The sequence below is a fragment of the Microtus ochrogaster genome, chromosome 4 (genome assembly GCF_000317375.1).
Source record: "Microtus ochrogaster isolate Prairie Vole_2 chromosome 4, MicOch1.0, whole genome shotgun sequence".
NCBI lineage: Eukaryota > Metazoa > Chordata > Mammalia > Rodentia > Cricetidae > Microtus > Microtus ochrogaster.
The window spans coordinates 22,608,502-22,635,417 of NC_022011.1; the positions used below are offsets into that span (position 1 = coordinate 22,608,502).

Below are 26,916 nucleotides of genomic sequence, written 5' to 3' on the forward strand. Positions count from 1 at the left end.
TACATTTTCTCTTCAAGAGCACAGAAACCATCCACAAATGAACCGTAAAAATACCTTAGGATACATTTAAAATATTAAAATAATTTAAAGTATATTCTCTGACCACAGTGTCATTAAACTAGAAACTAATAGGAGAACAATTGTTATAAAATATCTAAATATTGAAAATTAAATGACATATTTCTCCATAAAAAACAGGTAATAGAGAAAGTTCAGGAGAAATTAGAAGATATTTTTTAAAAAACTAAGACAGAAATACAACATATAAAAATTCATGAGATGAGATGAAGCAGTATTTAGAAAATATTCCTAACATTTTTCCCTTTATTGCTTTTTTTGAGGCCACAGATTGAGGCCTGGCACACCTCCAGGCTCCTCTGAATCCTGCTGTTAATAAATGACCCCCTTTCCTGTAATAAATGTGTGCCTCTGTACAATTTATTATAAAGAAGTACAGTGACATGGAGACTCCAGACTCAAATCTATACCTGTGACATTCCTAAGTTAGGTCACAGTGACTAGGAGTTTACCCTAACACTCATGTCTATTATTATTATTAATAGCCCAGGGTGATCTGGAACTCACTGTGAAGCCAGGTCTAACCATAAACTTGCAACAGCCCTTCTGCTTCTGTCTCCCAGGTACTGAGATTACAGGCAAGAGCCATCAGTTTAAGCGCCAATATTCTTTTTTACCAGCCAGAATTGTAAGGAAGCTTCCCAGATCTATTTTGCACCAGAACACCAAGTTTGCCTTCGAAAAGACTCATGATTTAAGTTAAATCAGGTCTGCAGAGTGTTTGGGGAGGGGGGGTCGTGTCGATATCACTGACTTCCTGGCATTGATAAGTGAGAAGAGACCTATGGCACCAGGAATATCCTACTAAAATTTGTGTCCCTTGATTACATTTTTTTGGAGTGTTCCTGTTTATGCAGCAGAAGTGTGTCCATCTTATCACAAATTCCTCGTTAGTGAAGAAGTATTCACTCAAAAAGAGGAAAAACGTTCAAAGGCAGACATCAGTGCTGGGAACTAACTTTCAACCATGGGCAGACAGAGCCATCTGGCTTCCAGCTTGGTAACCACATGCTTGGAGGTTTAAAAATCCTTATTTAATAACTACTGTGATTCAGATGTTTTCACAGAAACAAGCCAGTGGTACACACTTCTTAGGGTTAGATTTAGATCACTTGGGTTTTCTCTTGACCGTCTTCAAGCTCACTATCATCTTACTTACCCGCTGACAGATCCTTGTGAGATAAGAGACAAAACTAAAAAGAAGTTCAGGAGCCAGAAATGATAAGGAAATAGAGGAAAGAATCAACTAAGAGTGTTGTGAAGCTAAAATTTTAATTGACTAAAATCTGGCATTGTCTTACTGTGATGGTTTGAATGACAATGTCCTCCCCTAGGCCCATATATTAGAATGCTTTGTCTCTAGTTGGTAGAACTCTTTAAGAGGAATTAGGAGGTGTGGCCTTGTTGGGGGAGGTGTGGCGCAGGGCTGGCTTTGAGTCTTCACAAGTTCCTACTAGCCCTAGTATGTTCTCTGCCTCCTACTTATGGATCAAGATGTAAGATCTCTGCTGTTGCTCGAACTACCTGACACCATGCCTTTGCTCCACCATCATACTCTTTCTTAATTCTTGGAAACCATAAACCCAAGTAAACTCTTTCTTTTCTAAGTTGCCTAGGTCATGGTGTTTCATCACAACAGTAGAAAAATAACCAATATTCTAAATATTAAACATTCCGTTTAACTTTACCCATAGAACAATCTTGATGGTGATGACTGTGAAGATTTGTCACTTGGATTGGTTTAATAAAAAGCAGACTGGCCCATAGCTAGACAGGAAGTATAGGTGGGACAGCCCAACACAGAGGAGGCTGGGAAGAAGAAGGGTGGAGTTACCAGTCAGACACAGAGGGAACAAGACATGCTGGAGGACAGATAAAGCCATGATCTATGTGTCAGCACATAGATTAATAGAAATGGTTTATTTAAGTTGTAAGAGCTAGTTAGCAATAAGCCTGAGCTATTGACTGAGCATTTATAATTAATATTAAAGCTCTTCTGGTGATTTGGGAGTAACTACTGGGACACAGGAAAACTCTGCCTATATTATGGTTCTATGCTTTTTATTTTATCAGTACCAGTAGTTGAACACTCTACCACTGAACTACAGTGTCAGCTAATGCCTACATGTTTCACTTTGTCAGTCTTCAAATAGAAGTCAACAAATAAGATGAAAGAAAAGGCGAAAGAAGACAATATCATACTAATAATCATTTGAAATTGCTAATTGAGTAAAGAACAGCCAGTCAGCTGTCTCTGACCTGCAGGGGGTTCACAGAACATATGGAACAATGAAGCATAAGATGATGTTAAGCTCTTTGGAAATTTTGGGGGACCTGCCACCCAGCTCCCAAATGAATCACACACAGAGGCTTATTCTTAGTTATAACCATTCAGCCTTAGCTTGGTTTGTTTCTTGCCCACTTTTCTTAATTTATATCATCCCATCTACCCTTTAGCCTCTGCGTTTTCTGGTTCTCTTATTTCTGTAAATTTTACTCTGTGGATTGCTGTGTAGCTGGATGGCTGGCTCCTGATGTTCTCCTCCTTCTTGGGCTACTTCTCCAAACTCCCTCTCTCTCGGAATTCTCTTTCTAAATCTCCTCTCTGCCTGCCAGCCCCACCTATGCCTTCTCCTGCATTGCTATTGGATGTTCAGTTCCTTATTAGACCATCAGGTGTTCAAGACAAAGTATCACAGCTTCCCAGAGTTAAAGAAACGCAACATAAATAAAAGTAATGCATCTTAAAATAGTATTTCCAACAGGACAATGTCGCAGAACTTTGCATTCAGAGCTTATGATCTAGTTCTTAGGGGTAGTATTCCATTCGGAGACTCTTGCCAGAAACCTGCTCCACAATACCTTAAATAAATCTTGTATAGCACCGTTGGCATATCACACAAGTTAATATGTTGTTAGCTTCCTGTAAACATAAACGCCTTCTGCTTTGTTTTTCTTCTTGAGACAGTGTTTCTCTGTGTAGCCCTGGCTGTCCTGGAACTCACTCCATAGATCATGCTGGTCTTGAACTCAGAGATTAACCTGCCTCTGTTGGAATTAAAGGTATGTGCCACCATGCCTGACTTAATGCATGCTTCTTAACTGAGACCCAAATAGTAATTTAGGATCACTTTTTTTTTTCCCTTTAGTATTTTGAGACAAGGTCTTCCTACATATTTCAGGCTGGATTTGAACTTACAGCTGTCCTTCTGCCTCTTCTTCCTGAATGATAGAATTACAGGGTTGCCATACTACACATTAATCTGGATACAGTTTTGATTGTCATATCTGGGAAGCATCTCACAATACATAGGAAAACGCTGCTATGACTTGCCCCAAATGTCAGTAATGCTGAGGTTGAGAAGCCCTGGGGCCCATGTCAGAAGAACCTCGGAGAGAACTTTCAATGTAGGAGGACAGCAGAATCTCCCGGAAGTTTGGAATTCTACCACGGTGTCTTAGTTAGCTGCGAAGGGGCACCATGGTCATGGCAACTCTTATAAAGAAAACATTTAACTGGGGTGTCTCATTTGAGAGTTCCAGAGGTTCAGTCCATTATCATCACGACAGGGAGCATGGCAGCATGCAGGCAAACATAGTGCTGGAGTAGCAGAAAGTCCTACATCTTGCAGGCAACAGGAAGTCAACTAATTGTGACACTGAGGGAAATTTAAGGACAAGACCCCAAAGCCCGCCCCCACAGTGACACACTTCCTCCAACAAAGCCATACCCACTCCAACAAAGCCACACCTTCTAATAGTGCCCCTTCCTATGAGATTATGGGGGCTAATTACATTCAAACTCCCACACATGGGAGCCAGTAACTTGGAGGTGTATTGTGTATTAGCTTCTTCACACCGGTGTGAAGAAAATACCAGACAGAAACAACTTAGTGGATGAAATACTGATTTGCTTAGAGTTCAGAGGACTTAGCAGATGAAGGTGGGGAAAGGCATGATGGGGCAGATCAATTTTCACCACAGCAGGCATGCTAGTTTGCTTTTGGTTGCTGTAACAAACACCATGACCAAAAGCAATGTTGGGAGGACAGGTGGATTTGCCTTACATTTCCAGGTCCTGGTCCATTGAAAAGAGTCAGGGCAAGAGCTGAAGCAGAAACCATGAAAGAACACTGCTTACTGGCTCACTCGTAGCTACATTTTAAAGAAATACAGTTCAGGGCTACCTGACCAAGGATAGTGGCCCCTACATTGGGCTGAACCCTCCCACATCAATAAGTAATTAGGACAGCTCCCCAGAGATCCAGCCATCAGCTAATCATATCTGGGCTCTTCCCTCTTCCCAGGTGACTTTTGGTTGTGTAAAATCGGCAACAAAAACTAATTAGAAGATCCAGGTAGGAAGCAGGGTTGGAGGCAGGGTGATAGCGAGGAGATTCAGCCAGCCCCAGGATAATACTCCTGCTACCTCTTCCCCACCAGATAACCCATCTCCAGCTATCTACCATCTCCCAAAGTTTTCAGAAACTTCCGAAATGGTACCACCATCTGGGAATCAAGCGCTCAAGTCATGAGCCTGTGGGGGATATTTCAGAATCCAACTAGCAGAAGGACACTCTTCATTATCAATATCGATGGCTTGATGCCATGTCACCAAAAGCAAGTGACAGAAGAGGCACTGGCTAGAGCAATCCTGGTCAACCTAAGGCCTCACACCTTGAGAAGAGGCCACAGGTGACCAGGGGTACCCAGACTTTTCATCTGGACCTTACTCATTCTCTCTGCACAATCAGGGGACTTTGTGATCTCACTTCCTGGTCATATCAGAGGAGTCAGTGGGCTAAGGAGGGAGATGAAAGGGTAAGCAGAGGTGCAGTAGATTAGCAACAGCAGATAAAAACTCACTGATGTTTGAAGAGTCACACTCGCATAGGAATCTAGTGGGAGGGCAGTGCTGTCACAGCTAAATGGTTGGGATGAGGAGATTGCTCAGTGGTTAGAGCCCTTGCCATGTGAGCATGAGGACCAAGCTGGGAATTCAGGGTGGGTTGGCGCCTTTCCGTATCTCCAGTGCTGAGGAAGCTGAGACAGGCATCCCTGGAGCAAGGCTAGGAGACAACAGAAACCCTACCTCAATAAATAATCAGTTGAAGAATTTAACCTTCTTATCAACCCCAGGGCTCCTCAAACATGTGCACACGTGTGTCCACATACACACGCACACTACACACATATACACATGTGGAGGAAAAAAGAACCCTAGATGTTGTTTTCATCCAGTTAGCTTTCCACTGCATTATGTGTCTGCCCCTAAGGAGTACGGAGAGGGAGGAGCTCTCTCTCCCACAGCAATGATTGTGTTCGGAAGCAGAAGACAAGAGCAACACTGTCCGGAACTTACCCATAGAATATGCAGTCTTCTGAGAGCGGTAGGCATTCCCTCAGTCCTGGGCCAGAAGTCTTTCCTGTAACACAGGGCTGGGAGACAAGCTATTAGTCCGGCATGTTTTGGAAACTTCCTTCAGCACCGCCAAGCTGAAGGGTAGGCTTCAGGTTGTGGAGCTAGGACAGACAGGATTCTTGTCAATTGCTTTAAGAGTCTACATTGGGAGGTTGGAATTAGGTAGTGCCTATGAACAAGAGAACTCCATTATGGCTGGATGACCCTTCTCTCTAATGGAAAATCTGGAGGAACGCAAATTTTTACGTTCTGTATGTTTGGAGACATTGTCTCACTTTATAGCCTAGGTTGGCCTCAACTCTTGATAATTCTTCTGTTTTAGCCTCCCAAATTCTGGGACTGCAGGCATGAGCCACTGCACCTGTCTAGACCTTGTATTTCTAAGTTCTCCACAGTATAAATGGTTTTTAAAATGTAGGATTTACATGTACAACGAAGCTTGTGAATGGAAAAACTGCGTAGTATCAAGCCGGGACATTTACTCTTACGGGTGTGCCCAAACTGGCAGCAAACGGCCCAGGATAATAATAAATACGGCTCGACACAAAAACCGTAAGCTTAAAACATTTTGAGATTTTCTTTTCCTTTTTGTAATTCGATTGAGCGGTTCTCCAGTGTTAACTTTGTATATGACAAGGTCACAGTAACGCGTTGCAATCTCAAAAGATTGAGCACTCACAACTGCAAGGGAAGAGACTGGGACCTAGGATAACTTATCAGAAAGCTTTCTTTTTTTTGCTGTATTTTATAGCGCTGTTGAGCCTGGACTACATTTCCCAGGATACCCCATTGCTGAGACTCATTCAGGAATGGGTAAAACAATGAGGAAGTGATTTCGGGTCGCCCAGCAACGGGCGGAGTCCTGCACCGTGACTGGGTGAGCACGCCCCTTCCAGCGGGTGAAGACGCTTATTCCAGTTTCTGAGCCGTTCCTGTCTTTCCTTCCAGCCGCAAGGCCGTTCGGTCTCTCCAGCGCTTCCATTGCTTCTCTCTTCAGGTTCCCTCCCCTTTCCCGCCAGTCGCCGCGAAAACAGGAAACTGGATTACAGATGCGGATCGGCTGGGCTTGCGGTGCGCAGGCGCGAGCGGTCCGGGGGCGGGGGGTGGGGCGCTCTGTGAAGCGCGGCGGCGCGGTTGAAGGCAGAGTTGCTGAGGGGAGACCCGGCGATTACTCCTGTCACCACCATGGCAGCTCTCCGCTACGCGGGCCTGGACGACACGGACAGCGAGGATGAGCTGCCTCCCGGCTGGGAGGAGAGAACCACCAAGGACGGCTGGGTGTACTACGCCAAGTAAGCGGCCTGGAGCGGCGCCCCCGGGACCCGTGTCCTGCGAGGCCTGGACCCTGCGCTGTGCAGCCCGGCGGGCACGCACATCCAGATCGCCAGCCACCTGTCCTCGGGGCCCCGCTGCTGCGGGCTCAGGGCCAAGACCGGGCCACCGGGCATCCTGCAGCAACGCCCCCTGCTGCTCACGAGGTGCCACTGCCTGGTGCGGTGCTGGCTCCGAGGTCTTAAGAGGAAATAGAACAAACGTCCATGCCCAGCTCCCGCCAAGGCGACCCTTGAAGGCCCCAGCAGTCTGCAGTTTTAAACAGAGGTCCTGGGTGGCTCACAGTGGTTTCCCAGGGAAGTATTTGGGAAAGTTTCCGCAGCAGAGCCTTTCTCCATAACTAAGCGTGACCTTGGGCCACTGAAAGCCCTGACTAGTGTTTTCCCCATCAGTAAAATGAGTTGACACAAGAACGAATCTAGTGCTGTACATAAGGCACACAGAGGAGAGGCTGGTGGCTTGCAGATCTCCCGCCCAGCCGGCATTAGCTGAACTGTATCTGTGGGAAAGTTGCTTAGGCCTGATGTTGGAATTACCTGTGTGGTCAGTCCCTCCTCCTTCTCCCCTTTTTCTGAGACAGGATCTCTATGAAAACCGGGTTGCCCTGGAACTAGGCTCGAATTTTCACAGATCCACCTGCCTTTACAGGACCTCATTGTGAACGTAGGACTGTGTGACCCCCGACCCTCCACCCGTAGTATCTGGGTAGTGTCTTATATACAGACATGGAGTTTTCTATAGAGAACTTACTGCAGCTGACTCTAGCGTTGGGGGAATCTGCTCATTTTCAGCAAGTAATATATATTTAATGTGCAAAATGATGGGCTTTTGATACAGTTAGGGCTCTCAATCGGGTTCGTTTTCTCTGCGAGTTAAAGAATTAAAAGATAGGAAAAACTCCAGTGCTACAGGTAGTGGTGGAGAAATCTCCACTACCCTAAACAGCAGCAGGCAGAATCAACAGTTGAAGGGCGTTTAAAAAAGACCCTGTGCAATGCAGAGGGGGGACTCTGGACACCCCCCCCCCAAATCCAGGCTCTTTTTGAGAGTTCGTTTTCTTTCTCCTTTCTTTCTTTTTTATTTTTAAGTCTTTGAAGAGCTTTCCTTCCCTAATATAAGAGTTGGTCAGTTTACAGAAAGATAAGGTGGTTGGTTGACCCACAACTCTTGGGTAACATGCCCTGATTTGGCCTTGAACTTGTTGAGTATCACCAAGGGCCTGCTGGCAACAGCAAAACACCAACAAGGCCTTTTTTTTTTAAAAAAAATTTTGTCAGGCTTTTGTCTCAGGTCAGGAGGGTAAGGAAGAGCTGGCCTTTGGGAGTTCACCTTTGTTACTTAGCCATGGCTCCTCTCCCTAGCTCTCTGCCTACCAAGGGTCCATCTCCCTCCTAGTCCCCAAGTCCCTGCTTTTTATTTCATATGTACACTGTGGACTTTCATAGTGGTCCATATCCCATTACTCTTTTTTTGTCCCACCCCCAATTTGCTTCCTCTTCTATTTTTTTTTAAGATTTATTTATTTATTATGTATACAACATTCTGTCTGCATATATGCCCACACGCCAGAAGAGGGCGTCAGATCTCATTACAGATGGTTGTGAGCCACCATAGGGTTGCTGGAAATTGAACTCAGGTCCTCTGGAAGAGCAGGGAGTGCTCTCCACCGTTGGGCCATTTCTCCAGCCCTTGTTTCCTCTTCTGAAATTCTTCCCTCATTCCTCCCTCCCTCCTTCCCTCCCTCCCTCCCTCCCTCTCTCTTTTTCCCAAGACAAGGTTTCTCACCTGCTTCTGCCTCCCCAGTGCTGGGATTAAAGGTGTGTGACACTGCCCCCCCACCCCGCTTTTTTATGAATTTGTAAAATATCTTTTTAAACAGGGTCTCATGAGTCCAGGCTGGCTTTAACTTGAGCTCCTGAGTCTCCTTTCTTCACTTCCTGAGGACTGGCCGGGGTCAACAAGTATGCATGAACATACCTGGCTTTCTGTTTTTAACATCTAGGAGAATCAATCTTTTTAAGGCTTTTCACACGAGTCTCTTATCACTTGGCTTTCAGAAAGCAAGATATTATAATAACACCTATAATTTGTATTTTTAGTTTTTAATATTTAACTAAAAACTTAAACTCCCAGAGCTCCTCTCACCTCTGGGATTAGTGGCGTGTGCTATAGTTTTGTTTGTCCAACAGTGTTTCTTTTAGCCCACGCTTGCCTAGAATTCTTTTAAGTAGCCAGGGATGATATTAAAAATTCCTGATCCGGTTGCCGCCTGCCTCCACCTTCCAGGCACGGAATCACATGTTTGCATCACCCTACTTGGTTTCAGAAAAAGTTTAAAGATAACGTTCCTAGCTTATTATCAAATTAGGTCTTAGTTTGTGCCTTGGAATCTCTCCATTGATAGGCTGTAAACTTCCCATGAGATTTTCAGCTAAGTAAGGGTATGAGTCACTCCTGTCCCTGGTGGCCAGGACAGAAACAGGAAACAGGGAGGCTCAGGGAATTTATTCCTTCAAGTGTATAGAGCCCTGAAGAGCCAGGCCCCCTGTGGACACTGGTGATGCCCAGCTGAGTGAGGTGCAGCTGCCATCTAAAGGAGCTCCCCAAGACCTGATGGATGACTTGTATTAGTAGCTCCAGTACATTGAGTCTGTCCAGCAGGGGGTGTGTGTGAGTGGGCAAGGGAGCCTGTCTCAGAGAGGTGTCCTTGGCCTGTGTCTCAGAGCACAGGTGAAAGGTGGGTCCGTGTGGCAGGAAGTCAGGCAGGTGGAGGGCACAGCAGGAGGAAGGGTCCCAGGCAGGGCAGGCCTCTGTCTGTGGTACAGGGCTGTAAAGCCAGAGACTGTCGTGGAAGGAATCAATTTGCAGAAGCCCTTCTGTGCTTTACTGAGGACCTGGGACTCTGTTGTCAGATTCTGGAGCCCACTGGTGTGAGGATCTGGATGGAGCCAGGGAGTAACACTGAGTTTGTGTCTTTAGAAGGGATGAGTGACTCTGGAGAAGTAAGTGGATTGTATGAGCAGGAGGTTAAGGGTCATGCCAGTGATCCTGCATTTGCCGCTCCTACCTGCACCTCTGTGTGCAGAGTCTCTGCCCTAGAGGCCTGTCTATGCTGTGCCAGCCACCTGTACTTCCACTGTGTTTGGTTCCTGGCATCTAAATAGGCATCTTGTCAGCTGGTGATAAAGTGATACAGTTAGTTACTCTCCTTTTGAGTGTGGATTGAAGGAAGTGAATGCTTCAAGTGCTTCCTTCAGTGTCCCCTTGGTTCCCTGATGATTGGGTTCTTGTCACTGGCGACAGTGTTTCTAGCTTTTAATCCATACTCTATACGAGAATGATCTATTACAGCTATACTTTCAGTTTTAAATGGGCTTATTAAATGTGAATTGAACAAATGTAAAGGACCAAATGCCATGTAGCAGATAGATAGAAGCCGTGACTAGCAAAGTACTATCCAGTGGAGTACCTCAGAGACAGAGTGGAGGAGCCCAGCTGAGAGAGAAGTAAAGTCACAGCTTTAAGTCAGATGTGTTCAACAGCAGCAGACATCTGGGAGCCCTGTGAGGGGCCATCCTGGCTTTCCCCATCTCCTGGTACAGCTCTCCTTGGACAAGCTTCCCCTTACCCACAGACATTTTTATATTGTGGGGTAAATCGTAGCTGAGGGAGGGCACTTAGGAATCTTCTAGCTGTGTTCAAGGACATGGTATTTTTTTTTTAAATACCCTTAGCTGTCTTCTGCTTCTTTTCTTCCTGTCATCAGTCTCTTGGGAGCTTTTGGAGGATACCTGAAATAAACATGCTCCTTGATCCAAGAGTCCGCTTTCAGTGGGCTTGGACAACACATGACAGTTTACCAGTAGAATGTTTTACTAGTTTACCACTTTATTATAATGATTCTCCGTGGGGCCATTTGAGCAGTGTCCTCATAGCAGCCCCATTCTGCAAGGGACAGGAAGTGATGGCTGAGAGGTGGGGTGAGTGGACTAGTGGCGCCTAGGGCCTCTCCTGTCAGACCTAGTGTCCGCAGATCCACTGTCATCTTGTTATAGCCTGTGACCTGTGCTGCCATCGTACTGCGTTCTTAATGTTCTTTTGGGTGTGCTCAGGACCCAGTGAGTTATGAGACACTGCAGTTACACCTGGGGTCAGAACACACATTTAAAACTGTGTGTGTGTATCTGTCTGTCTGTCTAACAGTGCGCATATCATGGCATTCTGGTGGAGGTCAGAGGACAATATTCAGGAGCTTGTTCTCTATGTCCACTGCTGGATCCAGGCAGCAAATTTGTGTCAGGATTGCATAGCAAGCTCTTTTACCTCTTGAGCCAGTTTACCAGCCCAGAATGTACATTTTTAAAGTCACTTCTGTAATTTAGTATTTAGCAAGTAGAGACAGTAGAGTTATTAAGTGTTTAATGTCCTCCCTGGCTAGATAGTGAGTTCAGGCTAGCCCAGGCTGCATAAAACCTCATCTCCAAAAAACAGCAGCAACAGCAAAACTAAACAGCAGCAACAACAACAACAACATCAAAAAAAAAAAAAGCAAAAAGAACAAGGAAAATAAGCATTTAAAAAAGATTATATATAATAAAGACTATATTTAAATGTGAGCACTATAAACCAGACACTGAAGTTTATCAGTTTATCCTTAAATAAAGGGAAAAGAAACACAAAGTGTTTTCCTAGACCTTTGTGACTCACAAAGCTTTGCAAAGCTGACTCATCGCTGGGACCCAGTCCCTCCTCGCCCTCCCACTGCTCTCTCCACCTGGCCTGCAAAATTCTTTCAGGCCTGGGGCCTCAGACCTGATGTAGCCAGGAAAATTTCTGCTCTGAGTACTTATTTCTGCACCTGTTCTTACTATTCCCACTCTATCTGGGAGAGACATAGTGATTACTCTTTAGCCATGTTAATGTTTTCTGTTGTGGTCTGTGTTTCAGCCACACCGAGGAAAAGACCCAGTGGGAACATCCGAAAACCGGCAAAAGGAAACGAGTTGCAGGAGGTTTGTATGTCAGTAGCCCAGAATCCCAAGTCTGCAACATTGATGAGCTAGGGAAGGTGTCACAGTGGTGAGGTAGCAGTTGACCCTGGCATTCTGGGAAGGCTGCCTGCTGGGTGACCATCAAGGAATAAGACTCTCAGTCTGAGAGTCTAGTGGGATTTGGCAGGAGAGGAGATAAGATCTTGAGATTGACAGGAGGGTATCTTCTGGCCTTAAACAAAAGATTACTGAAATAGTTGAGGCCTTTGCCTTGCTGGGTTTCTCTGTAGTTGCACCGTGTGTGTGATTGCTGTTAGTGTAGGCTGTGGAGGCAAATGTCGGGTTTTTATGAGACCATGACTTCTGTGTGCTTCCGAACAAGTACACAATCCATGGAATAGAAGAAGTACTGAATAAAAACAAGAGACGTTGAAGCTGCTTGGCCTCAGTGGGCTTGGGGTCTAGTTGAAGACAAATGGGCTGGTACATGGAAATGATGGGATGGCTCTAAACCATGGCACAAGTCAGCACCCCACTGGTCAGTGTCCGCTGTACTTGCAGACATGGTTGCGGTCTTCGGGAACTCACGCTCACGCGAGCAGCTGCTGAGGCTCGCAGGAAGAGGCGGAGCCGAGTGAACGCTGAAGGGTGATCAAGAGTGTAACAGGATTTTAGCTAAATCAGAGGCAGAAATGTGCGTTTCAGATGGGAGACTGGGCCTTCTGTAGCCACTGCCCTTGACCTTGTTACCCGAGGAAGCTGGTCCAGAGAGTTTAGGGTACTGGAGATAAGAAGGATGACCCTTCTTCCTGACCTTGGGGCATGGCTTGGCTTCATTCCACTACACATACACAGCTGTCAATCAATCTTTCTTGTGTTTCAGATTTGCCATATGGATGGGAGCAAGAGACTGACGAGAACGGACAACTGTTTTTTGTTGAGTAAGTGTCTATGTAGAAACATGGCCAGGTTGGCTTTGAAGAGGAATTTTCAATTACAGTTCCCTATGTTGGTGGATCCTTGAAGTCATATATACCTGTATTGTCAGCAGGAGTAACCATTTTCGCTGGCTTGGTGATTTTGTTTTTTTGTTTCTTCCAATCTGCAGTTTTCCACCCTTATCTTTACACTAGGCCTTAGCAGTCCTGTATCTACAACCCTTGGAGCTGGGGTTACAGATGTACAAACTTGGGATGCCTGGCTTGTTGATGGGTGCTGAGTTCCAAACTCCAGTCCTCATAATTGGGCACCAAGTGCCGTTAACTGCTGTGCCATTTCTGGAACTCCCATTTTTCATATTTTTGTAACTACAGTGGCAGTGTTAGACCTCACCTGTTACTATCCCTGTAGGAATAATTACATTAGCAGGTTTACCTGAAGTAAATAGTTTGTCAGCAAACCTAATGAACTCCCTTCTGGCATGTCTCCTGCACTGGGGGCAGGTAGTCTAGGGCTTGCTTTGGAGAGTCTGAGCAGTCATTGGCAGCTCCAGCAGGGCAGCCTCTCTGATGGGTAGGTGGATGTGTGGGTATTCTCTGCTGCCTATTAGATTATAAAGGGTTTCCTCTCCCTTGATCTATAAAAATCATTACCCTTATCAAAATAGGGATATCATTTCTTTATTTTTATGTTCCAAATATCCTTTTCCATGTTTTTCTTGGAGAACATGACTGTAGAACTCTGGGACTCCCTGCAGCCAGATTCCTCCGGAGCATACACATGATCGTGAAGCTGTTCTCTGGGGTACCTTCCTCTTTATTGCCCAGAGCAGTGGTTCCAAGGTGGGATTCTCCAGTCAGCATCCTTGGCAGCTCTTGAGAACTTATTACACACACACACACACACACACACACACACACACACACACACACACCACACACACTCACACTCAGTTCCCCTACTATCTAAATTTCAACTTGGGATGGGGTGGTGGTAGCTGGCAGCCTATGCCCTCCAGGGAATTCTGAAGCATGCTGGTTTGACTGGCCTACTATAGAGAGGGATCAACAAACTTTTCTGTAGTGGATCAGAGATCATGTTTTAGGGTATGACACTACATGGTTTCTGTTTTAATACAAAAATGATGCCCGTTACTGTGTCCCAGTAAAACTACAGAAGCAAGCTATGGACACATCAGCTAACTGCTGATCTATTTAAGAACGAGCATGGGTTTGCAAGCAAGCTGGAACAAGGTTTTCCTGGCTTGTTATTTATTCTCTAGCCTGCTGCAGGTGTATGCTGTAATATGCTCAACAACCAGCTCTTCAGGGAAAAGAAGTGTAGATTTGTTTCCATGTGCAAATGCTGTCACCACTGCCAGATCTGGTCTACCAAGGTGGAGTCACTGAGGAGCGGAGATGACAGCACAGCCAGCACTGCCTAATGTCAGTGTTGTCAGACAGGGCCTCACTAAGTGGCTCAGGCTGGCCTTGAAATTACAGTCCTCTTTTTGCTGGGATTATAGGCCTGTGCCATGAAGCCCACACATGCACATTTTAAATCACAGCACTCTATGTATATCGGAAGGGTTCTTAATAGTTTTAAACATGTTTAGGGCATTACAATGACTTTATCCCAGATTTCAAGAATACACATAATTCTTGTGTTACATTTTATATATTTAGAGAGTGTGTGTATGTGCACGCATGCATGCGCATCATGGCCATCAGGACTTGCAGGAGTCGATTGTTTCCTTTATCTCATAGGTTTTGGGAATTGAACTCAGTCATCAGGTTATGGAGCAGGCCCCTTTATCTGCTGAGCCATCTTGACGGCCCAAGAACACATTTAAAATATAAAAATGGTATTAAAAGGAGTAATTTAATAATCTGTATGTGCCAGTATATTTTAATGTTGTTTCTGTTCTAGATCAATTCCAAATTAAAAGTAGAGCACTTATTATAGGTGGCATTGCTGTGGTCTTAAAATGCAAAACAGTAAAACATTTTATAGTTATTAAAACTTCCATCATTTCCACTTTCTCCTTGTATAGCAGGGGTTTTGGGCCCCCGAAAAGCCCAGCAAAAGTACCTCGACATGTATTGATGGGAGTGCCTGGCAGATCTTACAGACAAATTTATATTAACAGGAATTCAGTAGAAGCTTAGAGCCATCTCAGGAAGCTGCTGTGAGAGAAAAGGGGCCAAGTGTGCCGTAGTACTTTCAAGTAGTTCTGAGAAGCTTCCATGGCTGTGTTCCCAGGCAGGAATACAGTCTCTGAAGGTTAGAAGATCAAATGGGTTCTGGATCTCTCCATGTTTGACAGTAATCCTTCTGGTGCAAGAATCACGGTGTTTGCCTGAGGTATTAGTGTATCTTGTATTTGGAGATGCTGGTCCTTGCTGTATAGAGTTCAATGCCCTCCCTGTTCTTTGCAGCCACATAAATAAAAGAACTACCTACTTGGACCCAAGGTTGGCATTTACTGTGGATGATAATCCAACAAAGCCAACCACTAGACAGAGATACGACGGCAGCACCACTGCCATGGAGATCCTGCAGGGCCGAGACTTCACGGGAAAGGTGGTCCTGGTTACCGGCGCGAATTCAGGAATAGGTAGGCCCGTACCTTACTGTCATCCTACTTTACTTTACTCCTTTTTTTTTTTTTTTTCTTTTTGGTTTTCAGTGAACTCCATTTAAATGTAAAACTGTAGTAAAACTTTGGTAGTGAAGCTCCAGTCTCAAGATGGTCACATAGCCTTCCTTCTGAGCTGTTGTTTCATTAGAATCACAGCCTCTTTCAACCCCCATGCTCCAGTGGGAGGCTGTGTGGGACCTGACCTTGAAGTTGCTCAAAGCTGAGAAGTCAGCAAAGGCTGTGACTATTTTGGTATTCAGGGGCTGGAGACAACAGGCTCTGGCTAAGAGTCTTTGACCCGGTCTGTGCGGTGCATGGATGTATTCCAATTACCTGGGTTATTCAAACCAAAATTGATTGGTAATGGGATACTGGACAACAGCAGATTGTGACTTTGGATCCAAGGGTACTGCAGGTTTCCACTGGTCATTGAGCCTATCATTTTCTTTTGGTAACCGTATCTTATTTCTTCATAAAACTGGAGAATTTGTCCTTGTCTTCACCTCTGTAGCAACCCTCCTAATTGCCACTGTTTAACCACAGTGGCCATGGTGAGGTCAGTGGCTTCCCGGGCTGGTGCAGCAGTAGCAATGGCATTTGTGCCATCCTGAGGGATGGGTTTTATTTTGTTTTGGTCCATTGACATCTGACATTAGCATCTGAATGACTCTAGATAGGATGTGCAACTTCAGTTTGAAGAATAGAGCTGCATCCAGCTGTCCTCTGGCTTGTCCTCTGTCAGGTTTCTCTCTGTCCATCTCTGTATCATCTATCACAGTGGCCCATCATGACCTCTCTCATGAGCTTTTCTCTGTTCTTCTTTCTGGTTTTGGAGTCCCCAGTGTCCTTTTCCAGCAAGCATAGGAGGTGAAGTACCACAGTGGATCAGTCACTGTGCTATGTGTCAGGCTCTCAGAGCTTGAGATCGCCATCCCAGAGATGGTCAGTATCTTGACCATACTCCCACTAAGGTAAAGAGACAAAGGAATTTTTTTAAAGAAATAGGAAGCAGGTTCCTTAAAAATCACCTCCCAAACCCCATCTCAGCTCTGAATACATTCCGTCCAGCCCTTTCAGTCTCTGCCTTGGGTAAATCCTGGAGAAGTGCCATGCTGTCAGTGGAGCCGCAGTGCTGGGAATAATGACTGGCTCCTCAGGGTCCGAGAAGCAATGCATTGCTACAGTTCTGAGTGTGGACCTGGGACGCTGCAGAGGAAGTTTTAAAGATGGTTGGATGAGTTAAGAAAAACCCCTTTGTTTTTCTAACCCTCGGCTCACTAAGAGTTCAATGAAAGACCTCACCTCTCGGTCCTTTAGTTGAACAGGTTTTCTTTCTTATTTATTTAAAACTTACTTATTTTGTATTATGTGTATCAGTATTCTGTACGCCACATTGGGAGTCCTGAAGAGGTTATCGGATATCATGGATGTGGAGTTATAGATGTTTGTGAGCTTCCATGATGGTGCGGGAACTTAGTCTGGGTTCTCTCCCTGGGCAGCGCTTATCTGGGAAGCCGTCCTTCCAGCCCCGGGGATAGGCTGTCTTTGATCAGTGAGGTGTGTGACTGGCTCCCGTCGGGCTGCTTGCTCTGATGTTAGCTAGCAGACCTTTGGATACTACTGTTGTCATCGCAGAGAGTGGCAGCGCCAGCTGTTTGTCATCTTGGATTCAGAGCTGGCCGCGGACAGGATGAGAATGATGCTTGGGTGATTTCTGATACAGAGAGATAAGGAGATTCTGAAGTGTGAAGTGTGAAGAAACACGTGGGCCCCAAAGGCTTCTGGGAGCAGGGCGGATGTTCTACCTCTCCACTGCTCCCACTTCCCTCCAGCACATCCTTCCTGTGCCCATTCTCTAATTTGTGTGCACTGCAGGAGATGTGCACGGTCTCACTGGTGTGACTGGTCACAGTGTTAGGGGAAGTGGGTTGTGGGAGGTTTTTGGAAAGCCAGCAGTGTTCCCGGCCCCTGCTTTCCCTCAGGGACTGACTTTAACACTCCTGTCTCTCCTTCTCCCTCTCTACTTGACCAAGCACGAGTCTCTGCTAGTGCTGAAGATTTTGACTCTTAATTTTTGGAATAATATACTACAAATTCCAAGTAATCGAATCTGTACAAATCCCTGTCCCTCTTCAGCAGGTGTAACGAGCTTGAAGAAGCTGGAGGTTGATAGGCACGTGTCTTTTCATCACAACACAGTTGACTGTTGTGTCCTTTGAGAAAGTCTTGAAAAGTGTTCTTGCCCAGGTAGTCTGTGGCTTCTCCATCACTGGTGTCTCCCCCCCCCCCCCCCGCAGTTCAACTGCCGATGTATAAACTAGCATAACTGCTTCATTTTTGCCTGTTGAATGTAGAGTGGAGTGGGCATCTGCTCCCAAGATCACTGGTGTCACCTCTGTGAAAGCTTTGCCAGGGTTGTCAGCATCCCTTTCTTTGGGCCGCAGCAGGGCGATGCTTGTCTGTGTATCAGCATTTGAGTCTTTGGCCTGTGAAGCTGAGTGGATTGATTCTGAGCACTCCCCCCACCCCCTGTGTCTGCTTGTGAGTGCTGGTTGAGGGAGGCCTGTGTTTTCCCAGGGCCTTGCCGCCTTTGGTGTGAGCTCTGAGCAGACTGTTCAGTCACTGCCTTTCTCACACTGGCCATAAGCAATGCAGATCTAACTCTGAGTGCTGATAGTTGATATTACTAACACAATTGAAGCATTCTCAGTTTTATGCAGGGTGAAAAGGCCAGGATGGCTCTTCAGAGGCTATGCAGAAGTACAATGGGAGCATGGAAAAACTGATTCTTGGAGTCAGTATCTTACCATGTGTCCTTGCTTGAGCTCACTATATAGGCCAGCCTACTCTCCAGCTCCTGATCCAGCTGCCTTGCCTGCCAGGATCACAGATGTGCCCCACCACACCCAGCTCCTGGGCCTTCTCTTTACAGTTGTTAGCCAGCTTTACCTCTTTTGACTGGACTCAGCTGTCTAGATTGGCTGTGGATTAACTGCAGGCCCCGGGTGTAACCTGACTGACTTGATTTTGTAGGTGTTTCATATTGGAACACAGCCATGCACATTTAGGGTATCCCCAGAAGTTGAGTAAAACAGCAGGGATTATATGGCCCCCAAACTAATGTATTTATGTGGGGCTCACACTCAAAGCATTAGTTCTTCCCACACTGGGTGGTCTAGCTGAAAACAAAGCTGGGTTGCCTTGGCATTCTTGTCAGCCACAGTGTAGCTGGAGCTAGGATAATGGGTACCCAGGCTGCAGGAGGAGCATGGCCAGCACATCATGGGTAGCTGGAAGGGTTGTCTCCCCAATATCTACCCACCTTACCCGTGTTCTTAGTGAGCTGGAGGTTAGACTGTTGTCTCCTCAGAAACTAACACTCTCTCCTTGGCCTTTGTTTAACCAGCTTTCTGAACCTGAAGACTTAGACTGAAAGCTGTAGCTTGTGGACCTCAGTGGAGATCAGCATCTCAGGCTCCAGGGGGAGCCGTCCCTTCATCCAGAGCTGCTGCTAGCAGACCAAGAGCCCGGAGCCTGCTAACCAGTAGACAAGGGAGGAGCTCACTACCGTGTGTGCAGCACAGCTGGGCAGGAGGGGCAGGAGGTTGTGGCTCTCTGGAGTTAGCCACTGGCTGGCTGGCTCTGATTCTGTAAAAAATGAAGGAAACGGCTTCAACGTGGAGATGACCGCATTTAAGTCCTGGGGAGTCTCAAGAAGGGCATGTTTTAGGCTAGGGAGTCTCCCGTTTTCCTGGTGCCTCATGGATTTTCCTAAGCTAAACCTGTCTGCGAGCAGATTTGGTTATGTTTGCACAGTGCTGTGTGGACGCTGCTTGCCTTGAACCCGTGGTCTGACTTGGAATCAGATGGCACCGACTGGCTCTGAGAGAGCAGCCAAACATAGTTTGTCAGAGCAGCATTTGAGCTCCATACGATTGACACTTCAAATAGGTGGACGTATTGCCATGCTGTTTATGGAGAAACAGTCAGGCTTTTGTCAGATGTTGTTAGAACCCTGTTAGCAGGCGTGAGCACACCAGACCATCCCAATCCAGCGTTCAGAGTACCAGTGATAGAACTCTCTTCTAGTCCTAAGTCAGTAGGGTTTCTGAGCTTAATCAGAATGAAAAGTTTCTTTCATCTTCTGGACCTTTATAATGTCAGCCTGCATCATATGTGGTTTCCTCTGAAATAGCCTGGCCTGGCTTTGAGTTTTGAGCCAGAGGAGCCATTAACAAAAACAAAACTAGCTTTTCCCTTGGAAAAAAAGCATAAGCCAGCGATGCTGATGTGTGTGTGTAGTATGTGTTTATATATATATAATGTGTATGTGTATATATATATATATATATATATAAAAATGCATGTGTGTATATATGTGTGTATATGTAGTGTGTATGTGTGTATATATAAATATAAAATGTGTGTGTAGTGTATGTGTATAATGTGTTTGTATATATAGTGTGTGTATGCATGTTGCTGTATATATGCATGTATAATAGTTATGTACGTGTATAATATGTATGTATGTATTTTAAGACTGATGCTTTAACTTTCTACTATTATATATGTCATTATAATCACCACCCCAGGGCTTACTGTAGAGACACACATACACCCCAAATTCATGCTCTTGGAGATAAAAGAGGTGCTCACTCAAGCTGTCAATCACCCCTCAATTTGTTGTCTTTAGAGCAATGTAAAAGCGCCAGGCTTTCTTGTTGAGAGCCTCGCAGTGCTCTTACAGCGCAGAGTGCTTATGTCCTGGTTTAGAGGATCTTGTCCCTAAATCATGTGCTGGTGCTCTGACATGAAGTTTAGTGCCACCCTTTTATCCTGGAAATCCCCACTCTAGTGGGTTCCCGCCTACAGAGAGTGCTGCCCATGCTCCGCTGTTTTCCTTTATGACCATGCAGCGGCATCGTTATTTTATCGGGAACTACAGGGCGTCAGAGTCTAGCTGGGCTGCCAGAACCTGCCCCCTAGTCCCTTTCCTGAGTGAAGCCTGCACCTTTGTGTCTGGGGCCCTGAAATTCCCCACTGCTCTCCTTTTCAGTTGATGAGATATGAGCTCATGGGGCCGCAAGTAACATCTTCCTTTTGGGAACTCTTTGCTCATAAGCAGAAGGAAGCCCCTAAATCATCGAAGTGACCCCGGGGGAATTAATTAAATATATCTATGACAACTGTACTCTTAAGCTAAAGTGATTTGAAATTATTCCCTCCCGAGAAACTGTTGGAAGTTGTTTTCCTTGAGACAGTCTCATTACATAGCCTAGACTGGTTTCCAGTTCAGGGGAATTCTCCTGCCTCAGCCTTCTCCACATCTGACTGGAAATTTGAGATTTTTGACAATATTGGAAAAGGTCCTTGATTGGCATTACACAAAAATTAAAAATGAATACTTCGTGAGTCGAACAGCCACTTCACATCTGAATATTCTTGGATATCATAGTGCTTGGGATGCTCACTGCCCAAACAAGAGGCCCATTAAAATTGCTGCAGGGATCACCACCGTGTGGTTTGCTCACCCTGTGTAAAAACCTCGGAGGGTGCCTAGAATGAGTTAGTTTATGACCGTGTATATATGTTGCATATACCCCTCTGGTCATTGTCAGAAGGAATTTGCTCTCTAAGGCCCCAGTTAATTTTATATTTTCAAGTAGGTTTGGGTTTTCACTTTTTTAATGTCAGTTTAATAAATGTAATTCATGTTAGCTATGCTTCAGTGACAAAGTGGCTGAAACTCCTAATTCAAAGAAAATGTTTACGAATCTGATTTCTACATTATTAAGGTGGTATATCACATGCAAACTTGGAAATGGTCTTCCATAAAATTCAATTAAAGTGATTCTCTTCTTTCCTGCCTTCTTATAATGGAGCTGCGGCACAGTATGCATTGTAACACAAGTATTGCTGTTTTCTGTAATTAACCTGAAAGCAGCCATGTTCCGCTAGTTTATCCTACTTCCCACTAGAGGGCACTGTTGCCCTTCGACATAATTGAACTAACCCGGCCTTCCGTAGTAGTTTTCTTCCCTGGCTGACTGGCCTCGCTTTTGCTTTTGTTAAATAGTGCCTTTTCCCTCCTTAACATATCTTTTAGGACGTGTCGGTCTCCGTGATAGAGCCCCGGCTGAAGACGGGGGCCAGTGTCACATTTCTCTTTCTTGGCTTTGTGTTTTTGTTTTGTTTGTATAAAATGCCAGAGATGAAGAGGTCCATTTCACAAAAAGGTCCATTGTATTCAGGGAGCAGCTTGTTCCGCCAAATTACACAAGGACAGTGTTCCTTGGCATTATCGGTTTTGAGTGTGCTGGCCTATCAATTATCTGATTTCTTTTTCTAAGTGGGGATTGTAATATTTAAATATTAATGCTCGTGTTTAAGATTCATTTAGAATGCCTCAGTGACCTTATTTATTTACTTTTTCTTGCCCAGCAGCCTTATCTGCTGTGATATAATGTATTTTAATTAGGTTGTTTATGAACAATGCTTTCTAGTACTGGAAGAAAATGTATCCCTTCTCATTTAGATTCTGTTTCTTAAACAAGAGGTCCTATAAGCCAGACTGTGAAGCAGGCAGCCAGTGCTCTGCACAGTGTTGGGGGGATTTTGATACTACCATTAAAGTTTAAGCAGCTCATTCGTTGCTACTCTCAGCTGTCAACAGAAATGTGGCCCAGAAGAAAGGAACTTAGCCTTGGCTTTATACACGGCTTGTTTTCAGATTGTAAATGGAGACAGGATGAATATACTCTGTAATATACTGTCGTGCATTGTGTGACTTCTCAGCCACCCTCCCCTCTCACCGACCTGAAAACACTGTGGGTATCCTCCTGTCCCAGAGCAGACTGGTTCACCCGGGTGGAGATGTTTGGTTCGCTCGTGCACAGATGTGCTCACCATTTAAGAAATAAATTGTTAAAACTAGGTGACTGTTGGGAATTATTACAGATTTGATAATAAAGGCACCGCTTTTATTATTGCAGGTGTGAACCCTGGCTGTCACTGGGTAGTGTGAGGCAGCCCTGTCCTGGGCCCTTCCCGTCACTCTCACTGTCCCTGTATGGGTTCTCAACCTTTTCTAAAACTGCGTTTGGGCCACAAGGGCCTCTTGCAAGGATCTCTTGGTGTAAGGTACTTATAGGTTTATCAAGAAGAACAGTCCAGTGGTTGGAGGTCCCCCTGCCCAAATCATTTCCCTTGATTTAATTGGCCCCCATAGTGATTTGCCAGACTGAGCTCTGGGATACAGAGCTAGTGCTGAGCTGGGTGGCATGGAGTCTCTTGGTGTTCGTTTATCAGACTGTTTTACTCTTTTTTTTTTTTTTTATTTCTGGATCCTTTTATATACTGTACTCAGACAGCTGTCCTTGGAGTCAGGTTAAAGTTTCCTTCCAGAGTCTAAGGAGATCTAGACATGTGTGTCCATAGGAGATTGTGTGTGTGTGTGTGTGTGTGTGTGTGTGTGTGTGTGTGTGTGTGTGTGTGTAGGGGGGGTAGAGACTGAAACTGGGGCAGGGCATCACCTTCACTGTGTGAGGCAGATTAGCAAGGTGAGTGGATCTAGGCTTTCTGTTTGAACAGATCTCATAGAAACAAAATTAGGTAGAGTTTTTGTGTGGTTGTAAAATAAATAACCCCACGATTCTCATTCTTACCTTTAAACTGTACTTAAAATTTCAGACCCATGTCTCTATATCACTGTAATATTACCCTGATAGGCTCTTTAGATGTGAGGATTCTCTGCTTATCTTTTAGAATTCTCATCTAGTGCTTGTAGCTGCATCAGAATGGTGCCAGAGAAAGCAAAGAGAGACGTGAGGTCCTTGGACGGGTACATAATGCCTCTGATTCCTCCCTGGGGCCCTGGGCACGGTACCTGCCACCTTGCTTGCCTGAGAAGTAACTGCACATACCCCACCAAGCTCACCCACTCTGAGCCAGGTCTGGGATCAGCCATCTGAGGGCCGAGGGTGGATCTGCAGGGTGGCCTATGGCAGGATGCGGCTTCTAAACCCCGGGTTGCTCACAGGTGAGGGCATGAATGCTTGCTTAGGATTCTTCCTAGTGGGCTAGTGTGAGCCAGGTGTGGGCATTGAGTTCTGGGCTATAGGAGCTAGCACTCATCAAGCCATGTGTTAGACTGAATTAGCTTTCTGCGTCTTCTCTTTTAAATGATTTAAAAATTATTTCTATTGTTACATGTATATGTATCCCATGTGGGAAATTTCGAAAATGGAGACAAACAAAACAAAACGTGTCCTAAACCCCTTACCAGCTGGAAGCATACAGTTAGTATTCAGCATCTCCAATTCTAGGCATCAGCTCCTCTCCTTTGTGATTTTTTCCTCTGAGCTGTGGTTTGTATCTTTCCTTGCCATTAAATATTCCACCTCTTAAATGGTTGCATACTATTCCATTATATGGTTCTAGCTATTTCCCCAGTGTGGCACATTTGGGTAGATTCCAGCTTTTTAATAGCCACGGGATGGAGACAGACATTTTGTAATTAAGTGTTTGTACCCATCTGTGACACTCTGCAGCCTTGTTTTGTGGAAGGAGACTTGCTGAATCGGCAGATTTCCTCACCAACTTAAGATCTTGATTTGTGACACTGTACCCCTAGACTGTTGTACCAGTCTGAATGCCAGTTGTTGCCCCGTGTCCCTGTCAACCTTGGGAAAGAGCATTAAAAAAAAAATCAATTAAATCCTCACGCCTCTGATTATACCTAAGATGGAGCAGTTTTTCACGTCTGGCCATTTGTACTTATTCTTTTATGAATTGCCTTTTCATTTTGTATGCATGGCTATCAGATACATATTGATTGCTGATTGATTGCTCGTTCCATGCAGTATAATTTAATTTTCAAAATGTCCCTTTCTCTTAGAAGTTAATTTATCTCCAAGTGTCTGTTACTCTAAATACATATTCAATCCTGTGATCAAGAGGCAATTCATAGAGAAGCCAGCCTGACTTCCCAGCTTGCTTCATGAAGTCCTTTAGGCAGTATGCCTTGCCTGGCACTCCAGCTCCCCCTCATACCCTGGGCACCCGGCAAACTCAGGTTCACCTTTGACAGGCTCACAATGGGGCTTGCGAGGCCAGTAAACAATAGTCAGGAATGGGTGCTTTCGGGCTTTGCAGTTTTCTCTCAGATCCGTTAAAGCCAATAATACCACTCTGGAGCTTTCCCCTGCATTTGCTCATGTGATGAGCCTGGCTCCCGTGTAGTGAAATTGTACCAATGCTGAAAATAGCTCTGCTGACAGGCAGGGCGGGCTTGATTGGTGGCGGGCTTCAGTCTGAAGAGGGGCAGACAAGGAGTTCTGACTCTGGGAGCAGGCATGACCTAGTTTCCAAACTGCTCACCGCTTCCTACCTGAGTAACTCAGGCCAGGTGACTTCCTCCAGCTCTTGAGCTGCACTGAGAGTTCCATCTTCGTGTGTAGTTATTCAGGATGGAGCTCTGGGCCCTTTGCAGACACTTAGCCTACAGCCGTTTCCGCGGTGGAGGCTGGAGTGAGTCCTCACATTAGTTTGGTGTGTCCAAGCTTGCTGCTTCTGAGGTCCTCCCAAGGTTGCTACAGAAGCTATGCATTGGTCCTAGGATCATCTTTCTGAACAACGGTGATGGAATTACCTGTTCTTTAGTCTGAAAAGATTTTCACCCTTTTGGTTAGAAGGCAGATTGTTCCATCATCTAGCAAAGAAAGAAAAGGAATCAAATGAAAGACAAAGGAGGCTGGGTTGGTGTTGCTGCAGCCTGAGAACAAAAAGGATATCATAGTGGGTGGGGAACTGGAGGGACTTGAACCATTAGACCTTGTATGAATCAGAGAGATCACAGTTGTTTCTGTGTCTGGCACCAGGACGCTTGCTCATGTGACTGATGGTTTGCAGGACTGCCTGCAGTATTAAGCCTAAACGTCCACTTTTGCTGTTGCTCTTTTCTGGAATACTCAAGAACATGTTAGTGTTGGAATGTGATTTTCTCATCACTCAGAAATGAGGTTCAGCACCTTGGCTGGACGTTCTTGGGACATAGGAGGAAGAAAACTAGATTGTGGGGCAGCAGTTAGCTTGATAAGTGATCTAAGGCAGGCTTTACTATTCTAATCTAAGGCTTTTCATTTGTGAAATATAGAGCATATTACTCCTCTGTCTCTTAAAACATTTTAAATTTGCATTTGTGTGTGTGTGTGTGTGTGTGTACATGCATGTGTGTGTATGGTCAGAGGACAACTCACAAGACTCAGTTCTCTCTTTCCACTATGTGGGTTCCTGGGATCCAGCTCCAGTCATCAGGCACAATGGCAAGCACCCGTACCTCCTGAGCTATCTCAGTGACGCCACATTTTCCCTTTAAGACAAGGGGGTCTTATAGCCCAGGCTGACTTTGAGTCAGAATCACAGGCATGAGCCGCCACGCCTGACTCAGTCACTGTTTCACATAGATGAAATACTGGGTGGCAGCGCGACACTGGAGAGTCCTTTAGAATAAGGGTGCTTATGGTTGTGGAAAAGAATACCCTGGCGGCTGTAGGAAAGAGCCCTGAAGGTTGGAAGAGGAAGGGAGTAATTTAATTCCTTAGTAGATGGAATATTCTAGGAGCTCTTGATATTTTTTCATTGGGGTGTGCTGGGAGGTTGGTTCAGGCATCAACTTCAATGCTCAGGAAGGGAGCCAGATGCTGAGGAAACTGGACTGTGTGCTGTGCAGCAGGTTTAGTGGCTATGATTAGGAAGTCTTAACCAGGTATTGTCTCAGATAGAGTTGACAGAGTACGGTGACATCCAGGGGACCAGAAGCCAAAACTTGGTGCAGTTGGAAGGGATTCCTCATAGAGTCAGGAAGTCCATGGCGGGCTTGTGTTGCGATTTCCTAAGTGAAAATACTGCCAGTTCTTGGGCTGCATGGTTTCTTGCTGGTGGTCTTTAGTTTCTCAGTGTTCAGTTTGTCTGCAGCATGGAGCCAGTTCAGAGGCAGATGTAGAATTCTTATGTGAACTGAGTGCTTTCTTCTGATAGGCCACAAGAACAATTTAAAGTACCGTCTTGTTTCTGGAAACTTTTCCAAGTGGTCATAGAAGCCAAATATTGAAAATAATCTCTCCAAAAGGAGGGACCCCAAGAAGCTGAGAACATGGCTTTGTAGTTAAATGCTTCTTTTGCAAACATGAGGACCATAGTTCAAATCCTCAGAACTCATAGTAAAGCGAGTGGGATTGGCAGCCCACCAGCTGTTCAGCCTGAGAAGGTGAGAGCAGGCATATCTGTGAGCTCTGACTGTGACTGAGAGGCCTTGCCTCAATAAGTAAGGCAGAGGAGTGATGGAAGATGTTTCCTGACTACGACTTTGGGTCTCCACACATACATGCATATACGTTCACACACGTGCCCACATATATACAAGCATACATACATATACACATATCATGCACAAACATAAAAATGGGAAAACAAGGAAAACAGCAAAGAAAAGGAGGAGCTCGCTGTTAGCCACC

The 26,916-nt window shown here is 45.3% G+C and overlaps 1 protein-coding gene across 1 annotated transcript in view; it reads left to right on the forward strand.

Moving 5' to 3' along the window:
* Positions 1-6,604: 6,604 nt before the first annotated feature.
* Wwox (WW domain containing oxidoreductase) overlaps positions 6,605-26,916 on the forward strand; it is an 881,293-nt gene continuing 860,981 nt past the window's right edge. Inside the window, exons 1-4 of the mRNA XM_005345723.3 lie at positions 6,605-6,792; positions 11,780-11,844; positions 12,707-12,764; positions 15,201-15,379. Coding sequence (XP_005345780.1) covers positions 6,686-6,792; positions 11,780-11,844; positions 12,707-12,764; positions 15,201-15,379 — 409 coding nt within the window. The 5' untranslated portion in view covers positions 6,605-6,685. The remainder of the gene's footprint in view (positions 6,793-11,779; positions 11,845-12,706; positions 12,765-15,200; positions 15,380-26,916) is intronic.